This window comes from Drosophila simulans, chromosome 2L (genome assembly GCF_016746395.2).
Source record: "Drosophila simulans strain w501 chromosome 2L, Prin_Dsim_3.1, whole genome shotgun sequence".
Lineage (NCBI taxonomy): Eukaryota > Metazoa > Arthropoda > Insecta > Diptera > Drosophilidae > Drosophila > Drosophila simulans.
The window spans coordinates 6,101,908-6,119,350 of NC_052520.2; the positions used below are offsets into that span (position 1 = coordinate 6,101,908).

A 17,443-nucleotide genomic window follows, 5' to 3' on the forward strand; every position below is an offset into this window, starting at 1 on the left:
AATAAATCTTATTTTTTCAGCTTTTATTCTAAAAATCTACAGACAAAGTTGCATGGATCCTAGATAAATAATTCCTAGATAAATCATTTCCAGCAGCACTAGATGGCCAGAGATTCCCACTGCAGCTCCATTGCTCAGGGCTTTCCTTTGCGTTCGGTAGAACATGGCGGATATGCTCAGAGGAAGTGCCACCTCAGTCTCGCTGGTGTCGAACTCCAGGTCATGCCGCTGGCCCAGAACCAGGCGTGCGTGCTGCAGGACACGCTGATGCGGCGCTCTGCCCTCCACCAGGGCCAGATGTGCCACATGGAACTCGTAGCCAACGCTGAGGAAGATATTCCGACAGCTCAGGCTCTGTCTCATTTGGTCGTATACTGCCTGAACGGGTGGTGGCATCTCGTGGACGTTCTCCGGGTAGTGCACCTCCATGGGCAGCCACTTGTCCGGCCGCGGTCTGCCCAGATGGGAGACCAACACCTTGGTCACGTCCTCCAGCTGGGTGCAGTTGTGGGGCAGTAGCAGGCTCCATATCTGCGCCTGCAAGCTCTGGCAGTACTCGGTGTGGTTGGCGTGTTCCTGGAGCAAGGGCGCCGCGTGGCGGAGTTCACAGCGGGTAAGAAGGTCTACGCCAAAGCGCAGAGCTTCCTTGTGGTCCAGTGCGCGTTGGCAGCTGCTTCCTCGTGGCTTCCTGGAGGGCAGGGAAAGCCAGTGAAACTCTTTGATATTTTGGTTAGAGCTGTGATAGCTTATTTGCTGCTTGTCCTCGCTGCTGTTCTGTGGTGACATTCTGGAGAGGATTACAGGGGCGCCAGATAGGTAACCGAGTGGACCGGAAGTGGGCTTGGTAAGCGATTCGTTCAGAGTGACAAACTCAACATTGTAGCGAAGCCAAAGTGGCTCGTTGTCATCCTCCGCCAGTTTGGCCTCCTCTAGAAAAAGCTTCGCTTCTAGGATATTTGTAAAGTTGTGAATCAGTTGCAGCTCCACTTGATCAACTATAACATCCAGTTGGGTGTCGTTTCCTCGTTCCAAGCAACGCATTGACTTATCCACTCCTCTAAGACAGACCTGTACGATCAGCCCGTTTACTTCCGGTTCTTCCAGATCGCGGGGTTTTGATAGGATCTCGTAGGTGGCACTCTGGTTCAGTACGCTCCAGATGCTCTCCTGCAGCTGTGCGGAATCCTTCATTCTGCAAACGTTCCTGATCGGCTGCAAGTGCCCGACTGACTGCTTCAGCTGACAATTGGGGCTTTCGTAGGCGGCGGGCAGCTCAAAGGTCGCCAATTGTTTAGTCTCTGGTTGCCACAACTGCAGGGTCTGCCCGAACTTGTAGTGTCCAGCTGATGGACGGGACTGTGCGTAGTCCGATTCTTGGTATTCCAAGTTATCCTTCCATTTTCTGTACTGCGAGGTATCGATATTCATATCCTGCGGCTGCGTCTTTGTTGCTTTTGTGTTGCTGCGAAAGACGCACAGCCAGCCATCGTTGATCTGGCAGGTGGGCAAGCCATGGGTGTACTGGAAGTCCTCCAGGCGAGATTCAAGCTGCGGGAGCAACGAACTCGGCAGGCAATTGAACACCTGGCGGGTTTCGGGAGGGCAATCGTTGTCGCAGCAGCAGTTGAGATCGCATCTGCCTGCCTGAAGATCGCAGGAGCAGTAATAAAACGTACTGTCCCCGGATTTGGGCAGGGAGGAGTTCACTTCAGTGGAGTTCAAAGGTAGCGCCTCCGCCGGGGAAGCCGTCGACATGGTTGGAGATGCCACAGCCACCTTGGGCTTCTGTTGGACACGCGGTGGAAATGTGATTGCAGGCGTAGTAGTGGTCACTTCCGCCTCCGGCAATGTGCTGATGGAGCTGACCGCTTCGCTGCTCGGAGCACCGGTCGTGGCTGGGGCTTCCGTGGTGGTGGACGCCGTTGGCGATATTGTGGCATTGTAATTGTGCGAGATTCCAATTTTAATGGAGTGTGTGTGGTATGTGGCCAGGCACAGCACGACTAGTAGCAACACTTCTTTCATGGCTACTTGAACTCCACGCCGTATTCGTCGAACTTTCGAAAGATTAGGTTCAGCTCAACAATGACCTTTCCAGAACTCAGAGTTTGTAACTTGTAACTGTGCGAGGAATAGTTAATGAATAGTTAACCAAGTGTAAAGAGGTTTCCTTGACTCACCGCTCAACACCCGAGTAGAGCAGATCCGTCTTGCTAAGGGCCGCTCCTCCGCCTCCGAAACGCTCACGCAGCGACTGCCACAGACCGTTGGGAGCCACCTTCCAGGTGCCGATCTCCAGGCGATGGATGCCGGGTGTGGACGGCACGTGCACAAAGCCGTAGCCAACGGGCCAGGACTGTTGCAGTACGTTCACGGCGTACACTTCCACCAGCAGGCGGGGCCAGCCCTGGACGGATGCGGTGCTCAAATGAATGTCCAGCGGCTGGGCGAAATCCGAGCTGCTCTGGAGCCGGTGGGACGCCACTTGGCTCTGACCCTGAACCTCGCCCTGAACCAGGCGCCAGGCGTTTCCTACCGAAATGGCAAGCAATCAGGTTAATTGAATCCCGGACAGGTGCATCTGCTGCGTGGGAACTCACCGCTCTGCAAACTCCACTTGCAGTACAGATGCGGCTCGGCGAAGTCAACTGCTTTCAATATCTGCCCGATTATGTGCACCTCCGCCATCAATTCATCAACTCTGGACTTTAAATTAGTCGGCTTCTTAGTCGGTTTTAATCACTGGCTTATTCAGTTGACTGGCATTCGGTCAAATTTTTGGTTTCGTTGTTTTGGCAGTTGGCCGTTGTCAAAGTAACGGAAAAGCAGGGCGGGTGCTGCCAACTCATGCGGAAAGTCAAAAGAACTGGTTCGCGTTGACAGGATCAATTATTTTAAAACTCCTTTTTAATGAATGTTAAATATGTTAATTTCTTTATGCTGTTATCGAAATGAGCCTTTCACGTCTACCAATCATTATAATCGAGGTATCATTACAATATCGCCACAATTTTAGTTGATTATTTTTTATTAACAGGTTTTGCTTTAATTCTTGCTAAGTATGGTTTAAGAAATCATCTTCTTTTTATAAAGTATTGAAATTCTTATCTTAGATACTCTAATCAAAAATGGAAAATAATTTCTAGAAACGTATGAATATATATTTTCATTGTATGTCACAGTATTGGAGAAAAATTCGCAAAATTTCTAGTTTCCTAATATGATAAATATTTAATGAGTCTTTGTTTGATCACGATATTCCCGTATTATTGGCGTCGTTGGTGAACCGTACTTGTGATACCCTTTTTAATGGCGACATCCCCCAGAAGGAAAAACGATCAAGGCGGAGGTAAGTGCTCAAATCGCTCAACATTGGGTTTATTTAAAGCACCATGCGATTCCTTCCTAGTAATTGGCGGTAGCTCATCGCAGGACCTCGTCACTGACCAGAACTCGGGTCGTCGTCAGGAGCAGAAGGTCTACACCTTCAGTGACCGGCCACCACCACCAAAGCCACCGGCAGCATCGGGAGCCGTTCCGGTAAAGACCGACGACAAGTCGAAGCCGCAGAAAACCATTCTTGAGGAGCATGGCATCATACTCGGTAAGGTTATTGGCACCGGAAACTATGCCAAGGTCAAGATTGGCTTCTCCGAGGAGTACGGCAAGCGGGTGGCTGTCAAGATCATATCCAAGGTGAAGGCTCCCTCCGAGTACACGCAAAAGTTCCTGCCGCGAGAGATCGAGGCGGTGAAGGGTCTGCACCACGAAAACCTGATAACTTTCTATCAGAGCATCGAGACCAGTCATAGGTGAGTCACTCTTGATGGTATAGAGTAATGATGATGAACTATTCTTGATGCACCCAGGGTGTACTTGATTATGCAGCTGGCCGAGAATGGAACGCTTCTGGACTACGTCCGTGAGCGAAAGTTCCTGGACGAGCCGCAGTCACGCACGCTCTTTAAGCAGCTGGTGAGTGCCGTGGAGTACATCCACAGCAAGGGAGTGGTGCATCGGGATATTAAGTGCGAGAATCTGCTGCTGGATGAGAACTGGAATCTGAAACTGATCGACTTCGGGTTCGCAAGGAAGGATACGCGAACCTCCGACAACCAAGTGATACTCTCGAAAACCTTCTGCGGCAGCTATGCCTACGCCAGTCCAGAGATCCTCAAGGGTGAGTCGCGAATCCTTAACGTAATTTAATGATCGTATATCTGATATTAATTGCAGGCGTGGCCTATGATCCTTTCATGTCGGACATCTGGGCCTGCGGCGTCGTCTGCTATGCGATGGTCTTTGGACGCCTTCCCTACGATGGCTCCAATGTGCACATCCTGCTCAAGCGCATCAACCAATCGCTGGTCTTTCCCAAATCCCCGTCAGCTTCCAGCGAGTGCAAGCACATGATTATGCATATTCTAGCCCCGGTGAAGATCAGGTACAATATTCCGCAGGTCAAGGAGGACCCTTGGTATTCGCCTAGCAAATAGTTGCTACTTGTTTATGGTGCAGTGCAACAAAGTTTAAAAATTTCAACGTTTAGCAAAAATTATTATTTTTTGATCTAAGTCAATAAATATATTTCATTAGATTAGCCAATTTAAGAGGTCAGTCCTTTGGTTTTTTCCGTGCAGTTTTCCATAGTTCAAAAGATAATGTTGCACCCTTACTCACGTGCCACATCTGAGCTCTGAACTTTGCCCTGAATTGTTCCTGCTTGTTGGAGCATGCATGTTAATGTCCCGTAATCACGTTGATTTCACAATATCCTTGCGCATCCTGCTCGGGGCAATGGTGGCATCTCAGCTCGGGGCTTGCTCTTCGCAATTCTGCTCGGCAATGTCAAAATTGTTTGTGGCAGTTGCCACCGCAGCTGCGTCGCCTGCCAGCGGAAATGCCGTTGCAATGGACACACAGATGGGAGGCGCCAGGACCTTCTCCGCCACCCACTTTCCGCCCCCGGAGTCGCCAGTTGTGTCACACGCAAAACTGACAAAACAGCAAAAATGACAACTGAAATATGCGACGTTGGGCGAAATTTGCGAGAGTCAAAAGGAGCCAGCAACCGGCGGGATCTGCCCCATCCTGAGAGCCATAAGCCAACTCCAAGCTGAGAGCTCTGGCGTTGTGGTTTGTGTCACTTCAGGTCATCATATGGATGCAATCGCCATTAGAGGTGCACGCCTGGCCCGAGTTGGGCCACCAAAGTCACAGTCATTAAAAATGTCATGCCCCAAATATTTTTGAAATAGTACATGTGTACACAGAGAATAATGTTATTTACACAGTTCCGTAATTGCGAAGTAATAATTTTAAATTGTCATATTTAGTTTTATCATCTCTTTAACTTTGTACTTAAAATACATGAATTTGTCTGTCGCATAAACTTGGCTTTCACGCTTTTGAGAGATCTGGAAATTCCTGGCATAAACGTTGCAACTGTCAACTTAAGCCTGCAAAGGAGCGATTAAGAGTTTCGTTACAAAAAACACTCGTCCACTCTTCTTCCTGTTTGTCTCGTCTCGTCCTTCGCTCCTACTATCTTTCTCGTTACATTTATTGGCGTGTTTGTGCATAATGAAGCAAAGTCCATTTTTGTGGTTAGCTTCTGATGTTCTCTCATTTCTGTTGCCCCCAACATGCAAATGAAATGGCCATTCATTTGCGGTAGTACGTACTACCTTCTCACGTTGACTCGGTTTCTGATTTTTTCCCCATCATGTGGTCCTGTCATTAACACGACTTTTTCGTCCCACGTGTCCTCAGGATCTACGTAGTATATAATTATTAAAGATTGATCTATAGCATGATTGATATTTTTTCAAGCCTTGCTAAACTTAATCTTGTTACATAGAATAAATTATACTGGCGAAATTCGACCACAATTTTTACATTTGTTTGTTTCTTCTATGAAAATCCCTCTATGTTTCTCTATAAATCGACTAGTTCATGTAAAATTCTATGAATAATCAGTCGGTTGCACTGACGAAATTCACTAAAAAAATGCACATGTCACAAAACGCAGTCATAGTGGTACTCATTTGGACACATCCATATTCTAGGTACTTCCATGACCTGCAGTCGCATTAATTTATAGCAAAAATGCATGTAAATTACCTCGTGGCGATATTTTTCATGCCATCCGTCCATTCCCCAGTTCCCCAGCTCGCCTCCATCTGAAATCTGGCCCGCAGATAAGTCACTTGGCTCAGGAAAGTATGCTACGGTATTTTTCCCCAATAAATGGTCGGCTGGCAGACGAAGCGGCATTTACATTTAATAAATTCAACAGCAAGCGCGCAAATAATTCATAAATTTAACCCCGAAAAAACAGACAAAAAAAAACACAGAAAAAATTGTGAACGAAAAAAAGAATTACAAAATCCACTGACCGTAAAGTGCGGAAAGGGGGATATCCACACATTTCCGCTTTCTCGTGCACTCCCTTCATATCCTGCCGCTCGCAATCTCCGTGGGATGTGGGAAAAGAAAAAGGAGCAACATGCGTGCGTGAAATATTTGCACATTTTTAACTGAATATTAATTTATGTTATTTTCTGCTGCTCAGTATTTTTCGAAGTTTATTTTTACGAGCCGCGGGCGCCGCAACTGCCAAAATGAAATTTATTACTCTTTCTGGTTTTTGATGGGTAGCTGTCGCATTTCATTCTATTATCGTACAAGGTATAAACGGGTATAAGTGTAACGCCAGAAAAGATACCTATCGATATATCGAAATAATCATGCCTGTTCTTTAGAAGTTCGATAACACCGATTCGATTTCCAAGTTAAAATTAACAAAACAGAATTTGAACTATTGCTTTTAAATGGACTTATATATTCAAAGTTTTTATAAACTGAATTCTAGAACCACAGCTTTTATGGCGTTTTTCTGCTCGGGAATTTCCTCCTTCGGGTGTTTTTCACTGACTGGCTCCATCTGCTTTGCTTTGAATTCTTTTTTGTTTTTTTTTTTTTTTTTGTGACGTGGAGCCTCCTACTTCTGTACTGTTAGCATATTTTATGCAATGACAATAGCTTTGGCCTCGGTACTTTTGGAAGTTTATAAATCATTTGAGATAAGCTCTTGCACAACGTGCAACACCTGATGTCGTTTTGAAAGGACGGCGACACCAAACCGAACGACGACCAGCCCCTATCGTCATTCAGCTTCACCCGCACCACGTTAAAAATTGCACACAACCTCGAAATGGGGCACAATAAAAATACATAAAAGAAAGGCCAGCGGACAAGTGTTCGGTAAAAACAAAATATTGCAAAACCAGAAAGAACGGTATAGTGCAGTGACTCGACTATCAAATACCCATTGCTCAGATAAAGTAAGTGCGAAGAGCAGCTACGCTACTGTTTTCAGTAAATTTTGGCATAACTATTGTGTAATGGTCCATTATAACCAATTATATTATACATACAAACTAAATTTGACAAATGATTATATTTTATACGTATATATGTATTTCAATGCATTACGAGTTAACGAAAGGCGCCACAATTTGATTAGCTCTTAGGACTCCGAACTCCGACAAAGAAAACCGCCTTTGACCAGAGCCGCAAATTGGCAAACACCTATTCCAAGAAGCAATTTAAATTTAATTATGTTTAATGGAACTGGAAATGCCACCTACCTCCCTCTACCCAGTGACAAACTTCTGGGCGAAACTATGGCAATCCTTGCAAAAGTAAAAAATGCTCGTCGGTGCGACGCATTCTATAAATATGAAAATGTAAATATCATAAAATAAAAAACCCGCAATTCCAGCACATTTCAAACTTTCTAAGGCAGGAGAAGAAGTCATCACCCCAAGGGGCTCGACCATGATGGCGTTTTCCAGAGGTTGGGTGGCAGGATGGTGCCAGAATATATATATATAAATATATATGTATAATGCCAGTCCAGGACTCCTTTGTCGTGACTGACGCTGAGTGCAAGCTGTTTAGCTTTCATGTGACAAAGTAAATTTCAATATATTGAAATTGTTATTTAAGTAGAGTGCACGTGGAGCCCACAGGGGTGATGGGGCATGTGGCATGGGGGGGGGAAGGCTAAGTTTCCGTAAACGGGAGCCCCTCAATTTTGTTGTCCTTGCATTTGTGGGGCGGCCACGGCCAGCTGTTGCCTGCTCCCCTTGCTTCTTGTAAATAGTGTCATAAATAAATTGCCGTGATTTGTGTGCCAGCCCCATAGATAGGTGGTAGGTAGCCATTGCCATAGACCCTTACCCCTGCAAAAAATGGGGAAGTTGGAAAATGACAGCGGCAGCAACAAAGTCATGATAGTAAATGGCATTTTAAAATGCAACCCAAGCGATTTTCCACTGCCAGTGTATGTGTGTAGCATGAAATGGTGGAGCTGCAAACACAAACAAAACCAATGGGGTCTGGCCACAACTGAGGAAAAACTGGAAAAGTGAGCCAAGTTGGCGGGAGCAGATGGCGGTAAAAAGCTGGTGATACGATTTAATTGCAAATAAAGTAATTTTTAATTGAATAGCCGCCAAAGTTGATGGAAAATCGTTTTGGCCAACTGCATGCACACAGGCCAACTCTTATAGGGATTTCAGCGGAACGACATTAAGATACAATTTAATGGATAATTTCTTGAAAAAATGTAGTGCTTAAAAATCAAGCAAAACTAACTCTAAATCCTGAAAATTTATCAATTTTCATATCTGGCTCTGATACAAAGATACAAAAACGTGCCATGTCCAGTAAATACGAAACCAAAGTAGTTAATCCAGTGTAACCGCAGAAGACAGACCTTTTCACCTCCATTCTCGAGGATTTTTCACTTTCAGCAACTTCTTTTTGTATCCAGTTTGCTTGGATTTCACTGCGCTTATTTGCAATCATCGATTTAATTGCAAATTAATTGCTTCATCATTGGCATGCGCATGGCGGTCATTCAGCGCAGACACTCCACTGACTGGCATGACCCCAATATGCTGCTTCACCAAAACTGATCCCACCATCACCCAAACCCGATTACGGACCCACTGTGACTGAATCCTCCTCCGGCAAGTCATCAAGCAAATCGCGAGCATCTGCCGTTTATTTTTACATTTCACGCTCGCTGCTGCATTACTTTGTAATTAATGCGGCAAATGGTTTGTTTGCATATTGATTACAGCTGCAAAAAGCCAAGCGCAGGTCAGTCATTTAAAAGCATTTGTGCTCCACCACACTCCTCCCCCTTTTCGATGGCAACAGAGCCAATCGAAGGCTTCATCCAGTGGGCTATACCATGTCCTTCTTCATTATTTACCATCCGTGAGTTCCATCAATAGTTTGAAAAACATCGAAAGTGATTTCAGAAACTATGAAACTATCGCAAATGTTTTACTTCGAATATCAAAGAATAGTAAGTATCGGTGAATTTTACAACCAAATGACTCGACTAGCAGATACCCGTTGTTATTGGCTAACCTCAATTTCTAGCTTTTATAGTTCTCGTCTTAGTGGTTAACCGTCTGACCTTAGTTGCTCAAAATTTTAAGAAAAAAGTGCTTTTATGGCGAAAGGAAGCTCTTTTGGACATTTTGGTGCATCTTGTTCAAATTGATTGACTTGCCGGCACTTGGCCATAAACCAATGTAATGCTAAAAGAAAATTGCCCGGTCTGAGCAGTGGAAAATGTATGTGTAATGAAATTTGCAGCGTCAATTGCATTCGTCTACTGGCCACACATAACGAAGGAGCCCCAAGGACATAGACTACTCATAGATCCTTTTCTGAAATGGTGCACAAAAGGAAAGCTTTCTTTTCCGCATGTGTGAAAAAATGTATATGAAAAGTTACCCAATAAATTCAAGTAGCAAAACTAAGATGGTAGCCGACTGTGGCATACCTTTTATTGTTTTGTAAATACTGATTCGGCTTTGCCTGAAATATTAAAAGCATTGCTATTTAAAAGATACTTTTATAAAGTTTCCGAAAATGGAGATTCAACATGCGGATTATGGTAAATCCTAAGATATAGTAAGTAAGCGAGATATAAGCAATTTGGGAGAGTGCATTTATAGGAACATCATCCTTAAAGTTCTTCCCCAAAATGGCAAATTTTACTGCCGAAAAGAAGTCAGTGAAACCCAATACTCAGGAAAATGGGTCTCCAAGGAGCATAGCATACAGTATGTACCCTTCAGCTTCGTCTTCATTTCCATCAGACGTACCTATTTTATCTTTTTTCCACCGTGGCTTCCAAAGATTCCGGCGACGACGTCGGTTTTAAATTACTCAAAGAAAATGAAATGTTACAACAAAAGTGAGTTTTAGCTGGCAAATTGAAAAAAAATGGAAGTCGAAAAGAAATTCACACGGAAGCTGGCGGAGTGAATCGAATCCGAATGCTTTACATGTTGTCCTCTAAAATGAAAGAAAGTTAATTTAATTTGAAGTCTCGAATGTTTGGCTGACAACATGGCTCAGTATTCAGCCGTTGGCTAAAAAGCTAATAAACGCGTTGCCATTACCAGCCAGGTGAAAATACGGCTGATTTGGGGGTCTTGAGTTACGAGGAAATTCCCACCTATTGTAAACGGGAATTGTGCGCCTTAAAGTTGTCAAATATGTTATAAAAAGAAATTTATTATTTATGAAAAACATAATTTGTCATACTATCCGAAATTTGGATACTACTTAGATTATAATTCCCTTGATGAATGGATGCATTGCAATTTATAAAGCTGCCTTTCCATTCCACAAAGTACTTATGCGCACATATGTATCTTGTATCTGCATATTTGTGTTTGAATGCACATGTGTGTGTGTGTGTGTTGGGTTGTAAACGTAATTTAATTTAACCAAAAATGCGTTTATCAGTTATTCGAGTGCTTACTGTACTTGAAGCTTAAAGTCAATTAATATTCAATTGAAATTTCCGATACTTTCTGTCGAATACTAAGTGCTGTTGTAAATTAGCCAGAGACAAAACACTAATTGAATTAAGCGGATTTGCAAATTTATTGAACATGATTAAAGCAATTGCATTTTGGCTGGGCTTTACCATATTTCCGTGTGTGAGTGCCTAATTTTCCACTTAATCACTATTAGTTGGGCAGAGATTTCTATAACTATAACATTTACCTATAACACCTTTATGTTTAATTCATAATACTATAAAATTAAACAATCGGAATTCATTGAGAAAAAGTTGATTTGTTTCCATATTGAGCAAAAGGCGATTGTCTTGAGCCCTACTGTACTTTTAAATATTATTGTTCATATTGTGATGAAATTTAATTACTTTTTAGAGTGCAGACATTTTAAATTATTCATTATTTTCTGAATGCACATATGTAGTACATACATACATATGTGTAAGCCAGCTGGAGTGGGCAGTTGTATAACCAGCGCACGCAATAAGAAAAATTCCAGTTTTTAATTAAATTTGTACGGAAGTGAAGCCGTATTAAACGGAAATGTTGAACAGTTTGAATTCAGACCCGGCCGCCACCTCGTCATCATCGTCATCATCATCAGCAGCATCATCATCATCATCATCAGTGCCATTAATATGAGAATCATTGCCAACCTTCATTTTCGCCACATCCGTGCCTTTGTGTTGCCTGTCAGGTTGATTTTTGCGCGCCCGATTCAATTTTCACTTAACTCAATTTAATGGAGGCGGTGGCGAAAAACCAACTGGAATTCAAATCCGTTCGAAAAACGAACTTCTGAAACAGCAAGCAAAAACTTCCAGAAAAATGTCAGAAAGGCCACATTGTTGAGCAATTTATTTTAGTTTTCTACTAACTTCAACAGTTTTGTGGCTTATTGTTAAAGCCAAACTGGGCAGGTTGAGCTCCAAATTTCATCGAACTACGTCCTGAGCTGTTGAAATACTCCTGCTCGCCAAGAATACGCCAGTTTATATTTCTATTTGGATATTGTGCAGCCAGAAGAACCTAACGATGTCGATGCAACACCATAACTTGGCGGCCAAGAACTATCGGATGGAGACGGTGAATCGCACAATAAACATGCGTGCCCGGAACAAAAAGGAAAAGGAATTGATTGGTCGCGCCTCTGAGATATCGGAGACCAAGACTAAGACCAAGCCGAAAGCTGAAGCTACCGGCAAGCGGATATGTCCACCGCGTAAGCATCCGGAGCGGAAGACGCGAGAGGAGCGGACCATCGAGAAGTTCCGCAACATCGACTTCTTTGGCCAGCGCGACTCGAACAACATACTGACGGTCCAGAATCTGGAGTTTCCCGACGTCAACGTCAAGCGCACGGAGCTGCACAAGCGCGACGAGTGCGGCAAGGTCGTCATCCGGGCCAGAGGACGTGACTTCGAGAGCTCGAGCAACTCCCACTTCAGGGACGGCATCGAGACGGTGAAGCTTCGCAAGAGTGTCTGCTCCACGACGAGCACGGCAAAGGATTCACAGAGCGACAGTTTCCAAAACCGCGGGTCGATCAGGGAGTCGTCCGAGAAAGAACCCGACTCGGATGAGCTAGTTGACTCCATGCACTTGCCCTCTACGCGACCGCCCCATTTCAAGGGCGAGGAGTGGCGACGACCGTGCCCGGCCAGCTTCGTGGCCGGTGCACCAAGGCCACGCATTGGCCGATGTCCCAAGAACTACGAGCAGCTGGCCAAACTGACGCCCGCCAGGCAGAAGTTCTTCCTTACCCAGGATCCGCGCAAGACCCACTGCCTGGTCAATCCGGTGGCGTTGCGCCACAAGCCGCTGACCAAGGAGCAGGAGTTCAGCCTGATCAGTAAGCTGGTCAAGCATGGAGACAATCTCTGCGCCAGCACCGCATCGGAGACATCCGACACGCACATCTGCGAGGTGATCGATCTGCAGAATCCGCTGCGACTAGACTTTCACGGCATGGACTACAAGACGACGTACGAGCAGGACGAGGTCGAGCAGCAGAACGCGCTGACCTTTTGGCGCGTCCAGCGGTACATGGCGCGGCGAAAGGCGAAGAAGAACACCAAGGTAAATGTCGAGGCCGAGCTGAAGCAGGAGCGTCTGGCCGTGCCGCAGCGCTACAATACGACGATCAAGGACACGCCCGTAGAGACGCCATCGCCGCCGCCATCGCCACGACTGGTGCATCTGTATCGCAGTCCGGACAAGCCGGCCAACAAGCTGAAGATCGAGGAGGAGCGTCGGCGACGCGCCGCCCGATACAAGGACATCTATCTGCGAAAGAAGCAGCGCGAGGAGGAGCAGCTGCAGGAGCGGCGCAAGCAGGAGGCGGCAATCAAGGAGATCGAAGGACGCACGGTCGCCGAAGCGGATCTGCGTGCCGATGTGGCGGTCATCGACGATGCCATTGAGCGCAGCTTCCGCAAACACGTGGAGCTCAAGCCCATCATCCGGAAACGCAAGGTCTTCCCCAAAACCCTAACCGAAACGGAGCGCCTGAAGGCCATCATGCATCGCGAGGATTGTGTGCGTCGCGACAAGGCGAGGGTCACCCAGCAGTTCTATCTGGAGCGCACTGGCAAGCACAAGTACATGCCGGATGCGGAGCAGCAGCTGGCCTGCGACGAGAGTATCGAGGGCAGCGTGGGCTCCACGCCCAGCGAGCAGAGCAGCGACGACGAGGACTACCTGCAGGTGGGCAAGATCGGCGACCAGTTCCAACTGCGTGGCTTCCACTTCAAGCACGGCGACGGGCTGCGCGGCAAGCTCCATCGCCATCAAATCATGCAGGGCCAGCGGACGGTGAAGGGCTGTCTCACGCGCGAGGATTGGCTCAACCAGCTGGTGCCGCACAAGGAGCCCATCAAGCTGGACGTGGAGCGCGGCATTATCAAGGTGGGTAACGCCAGATGATGTTATTCATCTTATGCACATATTCCTTTCTGCACTTTTTACAGGTTCTTGACCCCGACGACCCGAACTTGGACCTCTTCCCACCGGAGCCACTGCTGGTGCGGCGGCGTGAACGCCAAAGCGCAGTCAGGGAGTTCGTCCAACAGAAGCTTGGACTCCACTACCACCGACGACTGCGCAAGAATCTGAAAATAGTCAAACCGAAGCCGGCGTACAATGTGAGGAAGTTTAATCTCATCCGCTACGTGTTTCCCGAGAAAGTGCTTGTGCCAGACGATCGCATTCCGGTGGAGGAAATGGAGGTGCTCGATGCCACAAAGGTGAACACCACGCTGGAGTATCTGGATTTGAAGCAGCAGTTGGCCAAGTCCAAGCGCCAAAAGAAGAAACTTGCCCGGATGCAGTTGCTCGGCCTGCCCTGCATCGAGAAGGAGCAGCTGAGGGCGGCGGATCCTTGTCTGGAGGTGGAGGAGGAACTGGACGTGGACTGGGTGCCAACTCCAGAGCCTCCATACAATGAGGGCGAGGGTCAGTCGCGTCAGGAGGGCGGATGCGACCGACCACCAAGGGGACCTTGGAAACCCACTCAATTCGTGGTTCCAGAAAATGCTCGCAGTGCTGAATACTCTGGCAGTTCCGGCATACAGTGCGCCACTTCTGGCCAGGAAGGCACCGCCATGGAACGCTATCCTGGCGGCAAGGAGTCCCAGCCATCACGTTGGCGAGGAAATATGCCTGCACCCAAGGAGCGCGAGAAGACCCTGACGATTCATCCGCGCCGGAAACGTGATTACGCCGCCGAGCGAGTTCCGTCGGCGATTTTCAACGAAGTGCTGCAGAACTCCCCCCTGCCGCTCCTGGAGCAACCGGAACCGGAGAAGCTGCGCTTCGCCAATGTGAGGACCAAAAAGCGACCATACACAGAGATATTCGAGGCCAGACACCACCACGACCACTGGGCACCGACCCAAGTGAAGAACGTCCATGTGCAGTATCAGCCGAAGACCGTTATGCCTGAGATTACAAAGGTGGAGAAGAAGGTCAAGCAGCCGGTGGCGAAATTTGCGCGTGCCAAGCCGCCCAGCAGCAAGTACGTCAACATGGACTTGACCATGCCCAGCTATGACTTCGACAAGATGATATCCGAGCACCTGGCCGCCACCCGGACGGACAACAAGGAGGCTGCCGGCGAAAAGGTCCCCGACCTGTGCCGACCATACGACTTCGTCTTCCACTCGCGCGATCCCGAGGAGTTGGCCAAGCTGGATTTCCCTGGGCGTAAGCAGTATCTGGATCTGCTGCGCGAGACTCGCGAGGCCATTTACGAGACCAAGGATATCGAGCCAGGCGAAGAGCGCCTGCTGGTGGATCGCAAAGCGGTTGTCGCCGAGCTGGAGGAGGATCTGAAGAGCATCGAGAACTGTCTCAGCTCGTTGACCAGCTCCGAATGCACCGATCTGTCCAACGACAGTGGTAGCTACATGGTCATCGAGGACAAGACCAAGCTGCCCCTCGACTACATCCGCAAGCCACTGGTGCCCTTCGAGGAGATGCGACGTGCACGCTTCCACGCCGCGGTGATTGACGTGAATGCCGAAGAGGAGGATCCCTACCGCATGCTGCCCTTTTCGGGCCAGCACAAGGAGCAGGCCGATATGCTGGGGCCCAAGGACACGTTTTTTACCTTCAGCACCCGGCTGCGGAACAGCCTGCGACTGCGGCTGGAAGTCGAGGTGCCCGATGTCCGCAAAACGCTGCTCGGACCCGGAAACCGCAAGTACTACGGAGCGGTGATCACCGACCTGGACGAGAACTACATTGAGGAGATGAAAAGTCGCGCCACCATCAAGTCGTTCAAGTTCAAGACCAGCATCCAGCTGCTCAAGGACGCCATGCGGCTAAAGTACGAGTCCTTGCTGATCCAGGGCCAGATGGTGCGTACCAAGATCTACGATCGCATGAATGAGCGCCACTGGGTGGACATGAAGAATACCAAGAACCTGTACGAGGCACTCTTCGCCAAGTGGAAGAAGAAGGAGTACAACGCCGCCATGACGATGGTGTACCAGGTGAAGTCCTACTACGAGACCACTGACAAGCTCAAGCAGGAGTACCGCGAACTGGAGCGCGAGCTGATGATGCTTAACATGGATATTGTGTTCATCGAGGGCCACTGGATCCGTTGCATCATGCTGCAGAACTTCCACTACCTGATGGGCGACCAGGACTGGCGGGCGGAGAACGATTGGATACACTTGGTCTCCAAAGGAACGCGCAAGAACAGTGTGAAGAGCGATGCCGACGACGAGCAAGCGGCAGAGGACATGGAAGAGGAGGACATGGAACTGGAGCCGTATGACGTGTCCATTGCGAAGCGAGCCATTGTCAACATTCGGGTTCGCGACAAGGATGATGCCTGGGCCATCCGCGCCTTCTACTACGATGTCTACATGCAAAAGGTCCATCCCATCCTGCAGGTCTTCCCCGACGCCGAGTCCTTTTTGCAGGGCATCGATAGCCTTAAGAACAAGACCTTCATGCTGCTCCTGGAAATGCACTTTACATTGTCCATTCACACCGAGCTCCAGGGCCGACTGGAGACATTCGTCGACTGGTGCACCAAGGATTTGAAAGAGAAACAGGAATACGTGGCCCGCAAGTCGGCCAAGAAGTTCTTCATGGAGGACCGTGCCCGCGAGATGGAGCAGCGAGTCCACCAGTACCTGGGCCGGCCCATCGAGGAGACGATAGCGGACGAGGACTTCAACAAGCACCGCGCCGTCCTGGCCGAGGTGTGGCGCCGTGTGGTTCCGGACTCGGTACGCGGCACCAGCGACGTGCTGCCCAGTGCCGCCGACATGGTGGCCGCCATCAGCGATGTGGTCATGGAGATTCTCTCCAAGTTCGAGCACATGGACATCGAGAAAGTGCGGAGCGTGGAGGCCACTCTGCGCAAGCGGCGCCGCTACAGGGAGAAGCTCTCCTACCAGGCCTACCAGGTGGAGCGCCGCATCGACATGGAGATGAAGAAGGTGCGCCGCAACCTAGAGCCACCATACAAGAAGCCCAAGCGCGAGGGTCGTCTGCCAAGGCTCTACCTCAAGAAGAAGATCATACCCGAGGAGAAGGAGGTGATGGTGATATCCGAGAACACAAAGAACTTTGTGCGTGCGTTCCGCGAGGACGGTTACACCGGTGACCAGATCACCCACACCTCGCTGCTGACCGTGGACAACATGCAGGAGCAGATCGTGCCCTTCTACTTCGACCACTTCCTCAAGCTCAACGGCTACACGCCCAACTACAACTTCAGGACCAACGTTGATATGCGCGACGGTCCCGAGTTTAGTCGCCTCAAGGTGCGCGAGGTCCTGCCGGATGTCCTGGCCAGACTGGAGAACTGGGAGACGATGCACAAGAAGATCATGGAGGAGAACATTCAGAGGAACCCCAAGATGTACGAGAACGTGATATAGCTTAATATATTTTCTAACTTATTCAGTAGATTAAATTTCAAGTTCACTATCCAAATCTTTAGAGATATTTTCTTATCAGCAGGACCTATTTGGAAGTAGGAAGAAAATACAAATTCCAGAAATTGTATAAAAATAAAACAT

At 48.0% G+C, this 17,443-nt stretch overlaps 4 protein-coding genes across 4 annotated transcripts; 2 read left to right on the forward strand and 2 right to left on the reverse strand.

The window, feature by feature from the left end:
• Positions 1-6: 6 nt before the first annotated feature.
• On the reverse strand, positions 7-2,025 carry LOC27207128 (tectonic). The gene has a single exon (XM_039292827.2). The coding sequence runs from the start codon at positions 2,023-2,025 to the stop codon at positions 37-39; it is 1,989 nt and encodes a 662-aa protein (XP_039148761.1). The 3' UTR covers positions 7-36.
• On the reverse strand, positions 1,980-2,920 carry LOC6731177 (B9 domain-containing protein 2). Its single transcript, XM_002078300.4, has 3 exons — positions 2,601-2,920; positions 2,181-2,532; positions 1,980-2,121 (listed from the first exon to the last, which is right to left on the reverse strand). The coding sequence occupies exons 1-3, from the start codon at positions 2,686-2,688 to the stop codon at positions 2,028-2,030; spliced, it is 534 nt and encodes a 177-aa protein (XP_002078336.1). The 5' UTR covers positions 2,689-2,920; the 3' UTR covers positions 1,980-2,027.
• A 200-nt stretch (positions 2,921-3,120) lies between these two features.
• LOC6731178 (testis-specific serine/threonine-protein kinase 4) lies at positions 3,121-4,605 on the forward strand. Its single transcript, XM_002078301.4, has 4 exons — positions 3,121-3,349; positions 3,410-3,812; positions 3,870-4,180; positions 4,237-4,605. The coding sequence occupies exons 1-4, from the start codon at positions 3,310-3,312 to the stop codon at positions 4,494-4,496; spliced, it is 1,014 nt and encodes a 337-aa protein (XP_002078337.1). The 5' UTR covers positions 3,121-3,309; the 3' UTR covers positions 4,497-4,605.
• Positions 4,606-11,669: 7,064 nt separating this feature from the next.
• LOC6739222 lies at positions 11,670-17,357 on the forward strand. Its single transcript, XM_002076096.4, has 2 exons — positions 11,670-13,808; positions 13,871-17,357. The coding sequence occupies exons 1-2, from the start codon at positions 11,937-11,939 to the stop codon at positions 17,300-17,302; spliced, it is 5,304 nt and encodes a 1,767-aa protein (XP_002076132.2). The 5' UTR covers positions 11,670-11,936; the 3' UTR covers positions 17,303-17,357.
• The last annotated feature ends 86 nt before the right edge of the window (positions 17,358-17,443 follow it).

What these genes read in the sequence shown, in the direction of transcription:
- LOC27207128 (XM_039292827.2), bottom strand. Translation starts at nt 2,025, where the DNA reads ATGAAAGAAGTGTTGCTACTAGTCGTGCTGTGCCTGGCCACATACCAC.
- LOC6739222 (XM_002076096.4), top strand. Translation starts at nt 11,937, where the DNA reads ATGTCGATGCAACACCATAACTTGGCGGCCAAGAACTATCGGATGGAG. An exon ending in TGGAGCGCGGCATTATCAAG is followed by an intron (nt 13,809 to 13,870) that starts GTGGGTAACGCC and finishes CACTTTTTACAG; the next exon opens with GTTCTTGACCCCGACGACCC.
- LOC6731178 (XM_002078301.4), top strand. Translation starts at nt 3,310, where the DNA reads ATGGCGACATCCCCCAGAAGGAAAAACGATCAAGGCGGAG. An exon ending in GAAAAACGATCAAGGCGGAG is followed by an intron (nt 3,350 to 3,409) that starts GTAAGTGCTCAA and finishes ATTCCTTCCTAG; the next exon opens with TAATTGGCGGTAGCTCATCG. An exon ending in CAGTCCAGAGATCCTCAAGG is followed by an intron (nt 4,181 to 4,236) that starts GTGAGTCGCGAA and finishes TATTAATTGCAG; the next exon opens with GCGTGGCCTATGATCCTTTC.
- LOC6731177 (XM_002078300.4), bottom strand. Translation starts at nt 2,688, where the DNA reads ATGGCGGAGGTGCACATAATCGGGCAGATATTGAAAGCAGTTGACTTC. An exon ending in CAAGTGGAGTTTGCAGAGCG is followed by an intron (nt 2,533 to 2,600) that starts GTGAGTTCCCAC and finishes CCATTTCGGTAG; the next exon opens with GAAACGCCTGGCGCCTGGTT. An exon ending in CTCTACTCGGGTGTTGAGCG is followed by an intron (nt 2,122 to 2,180) that starts GTGAGTCAAGGA and finishes TTCCTCGCACAG; the next exon opens with TTACAAGTTACAAACTCTGA.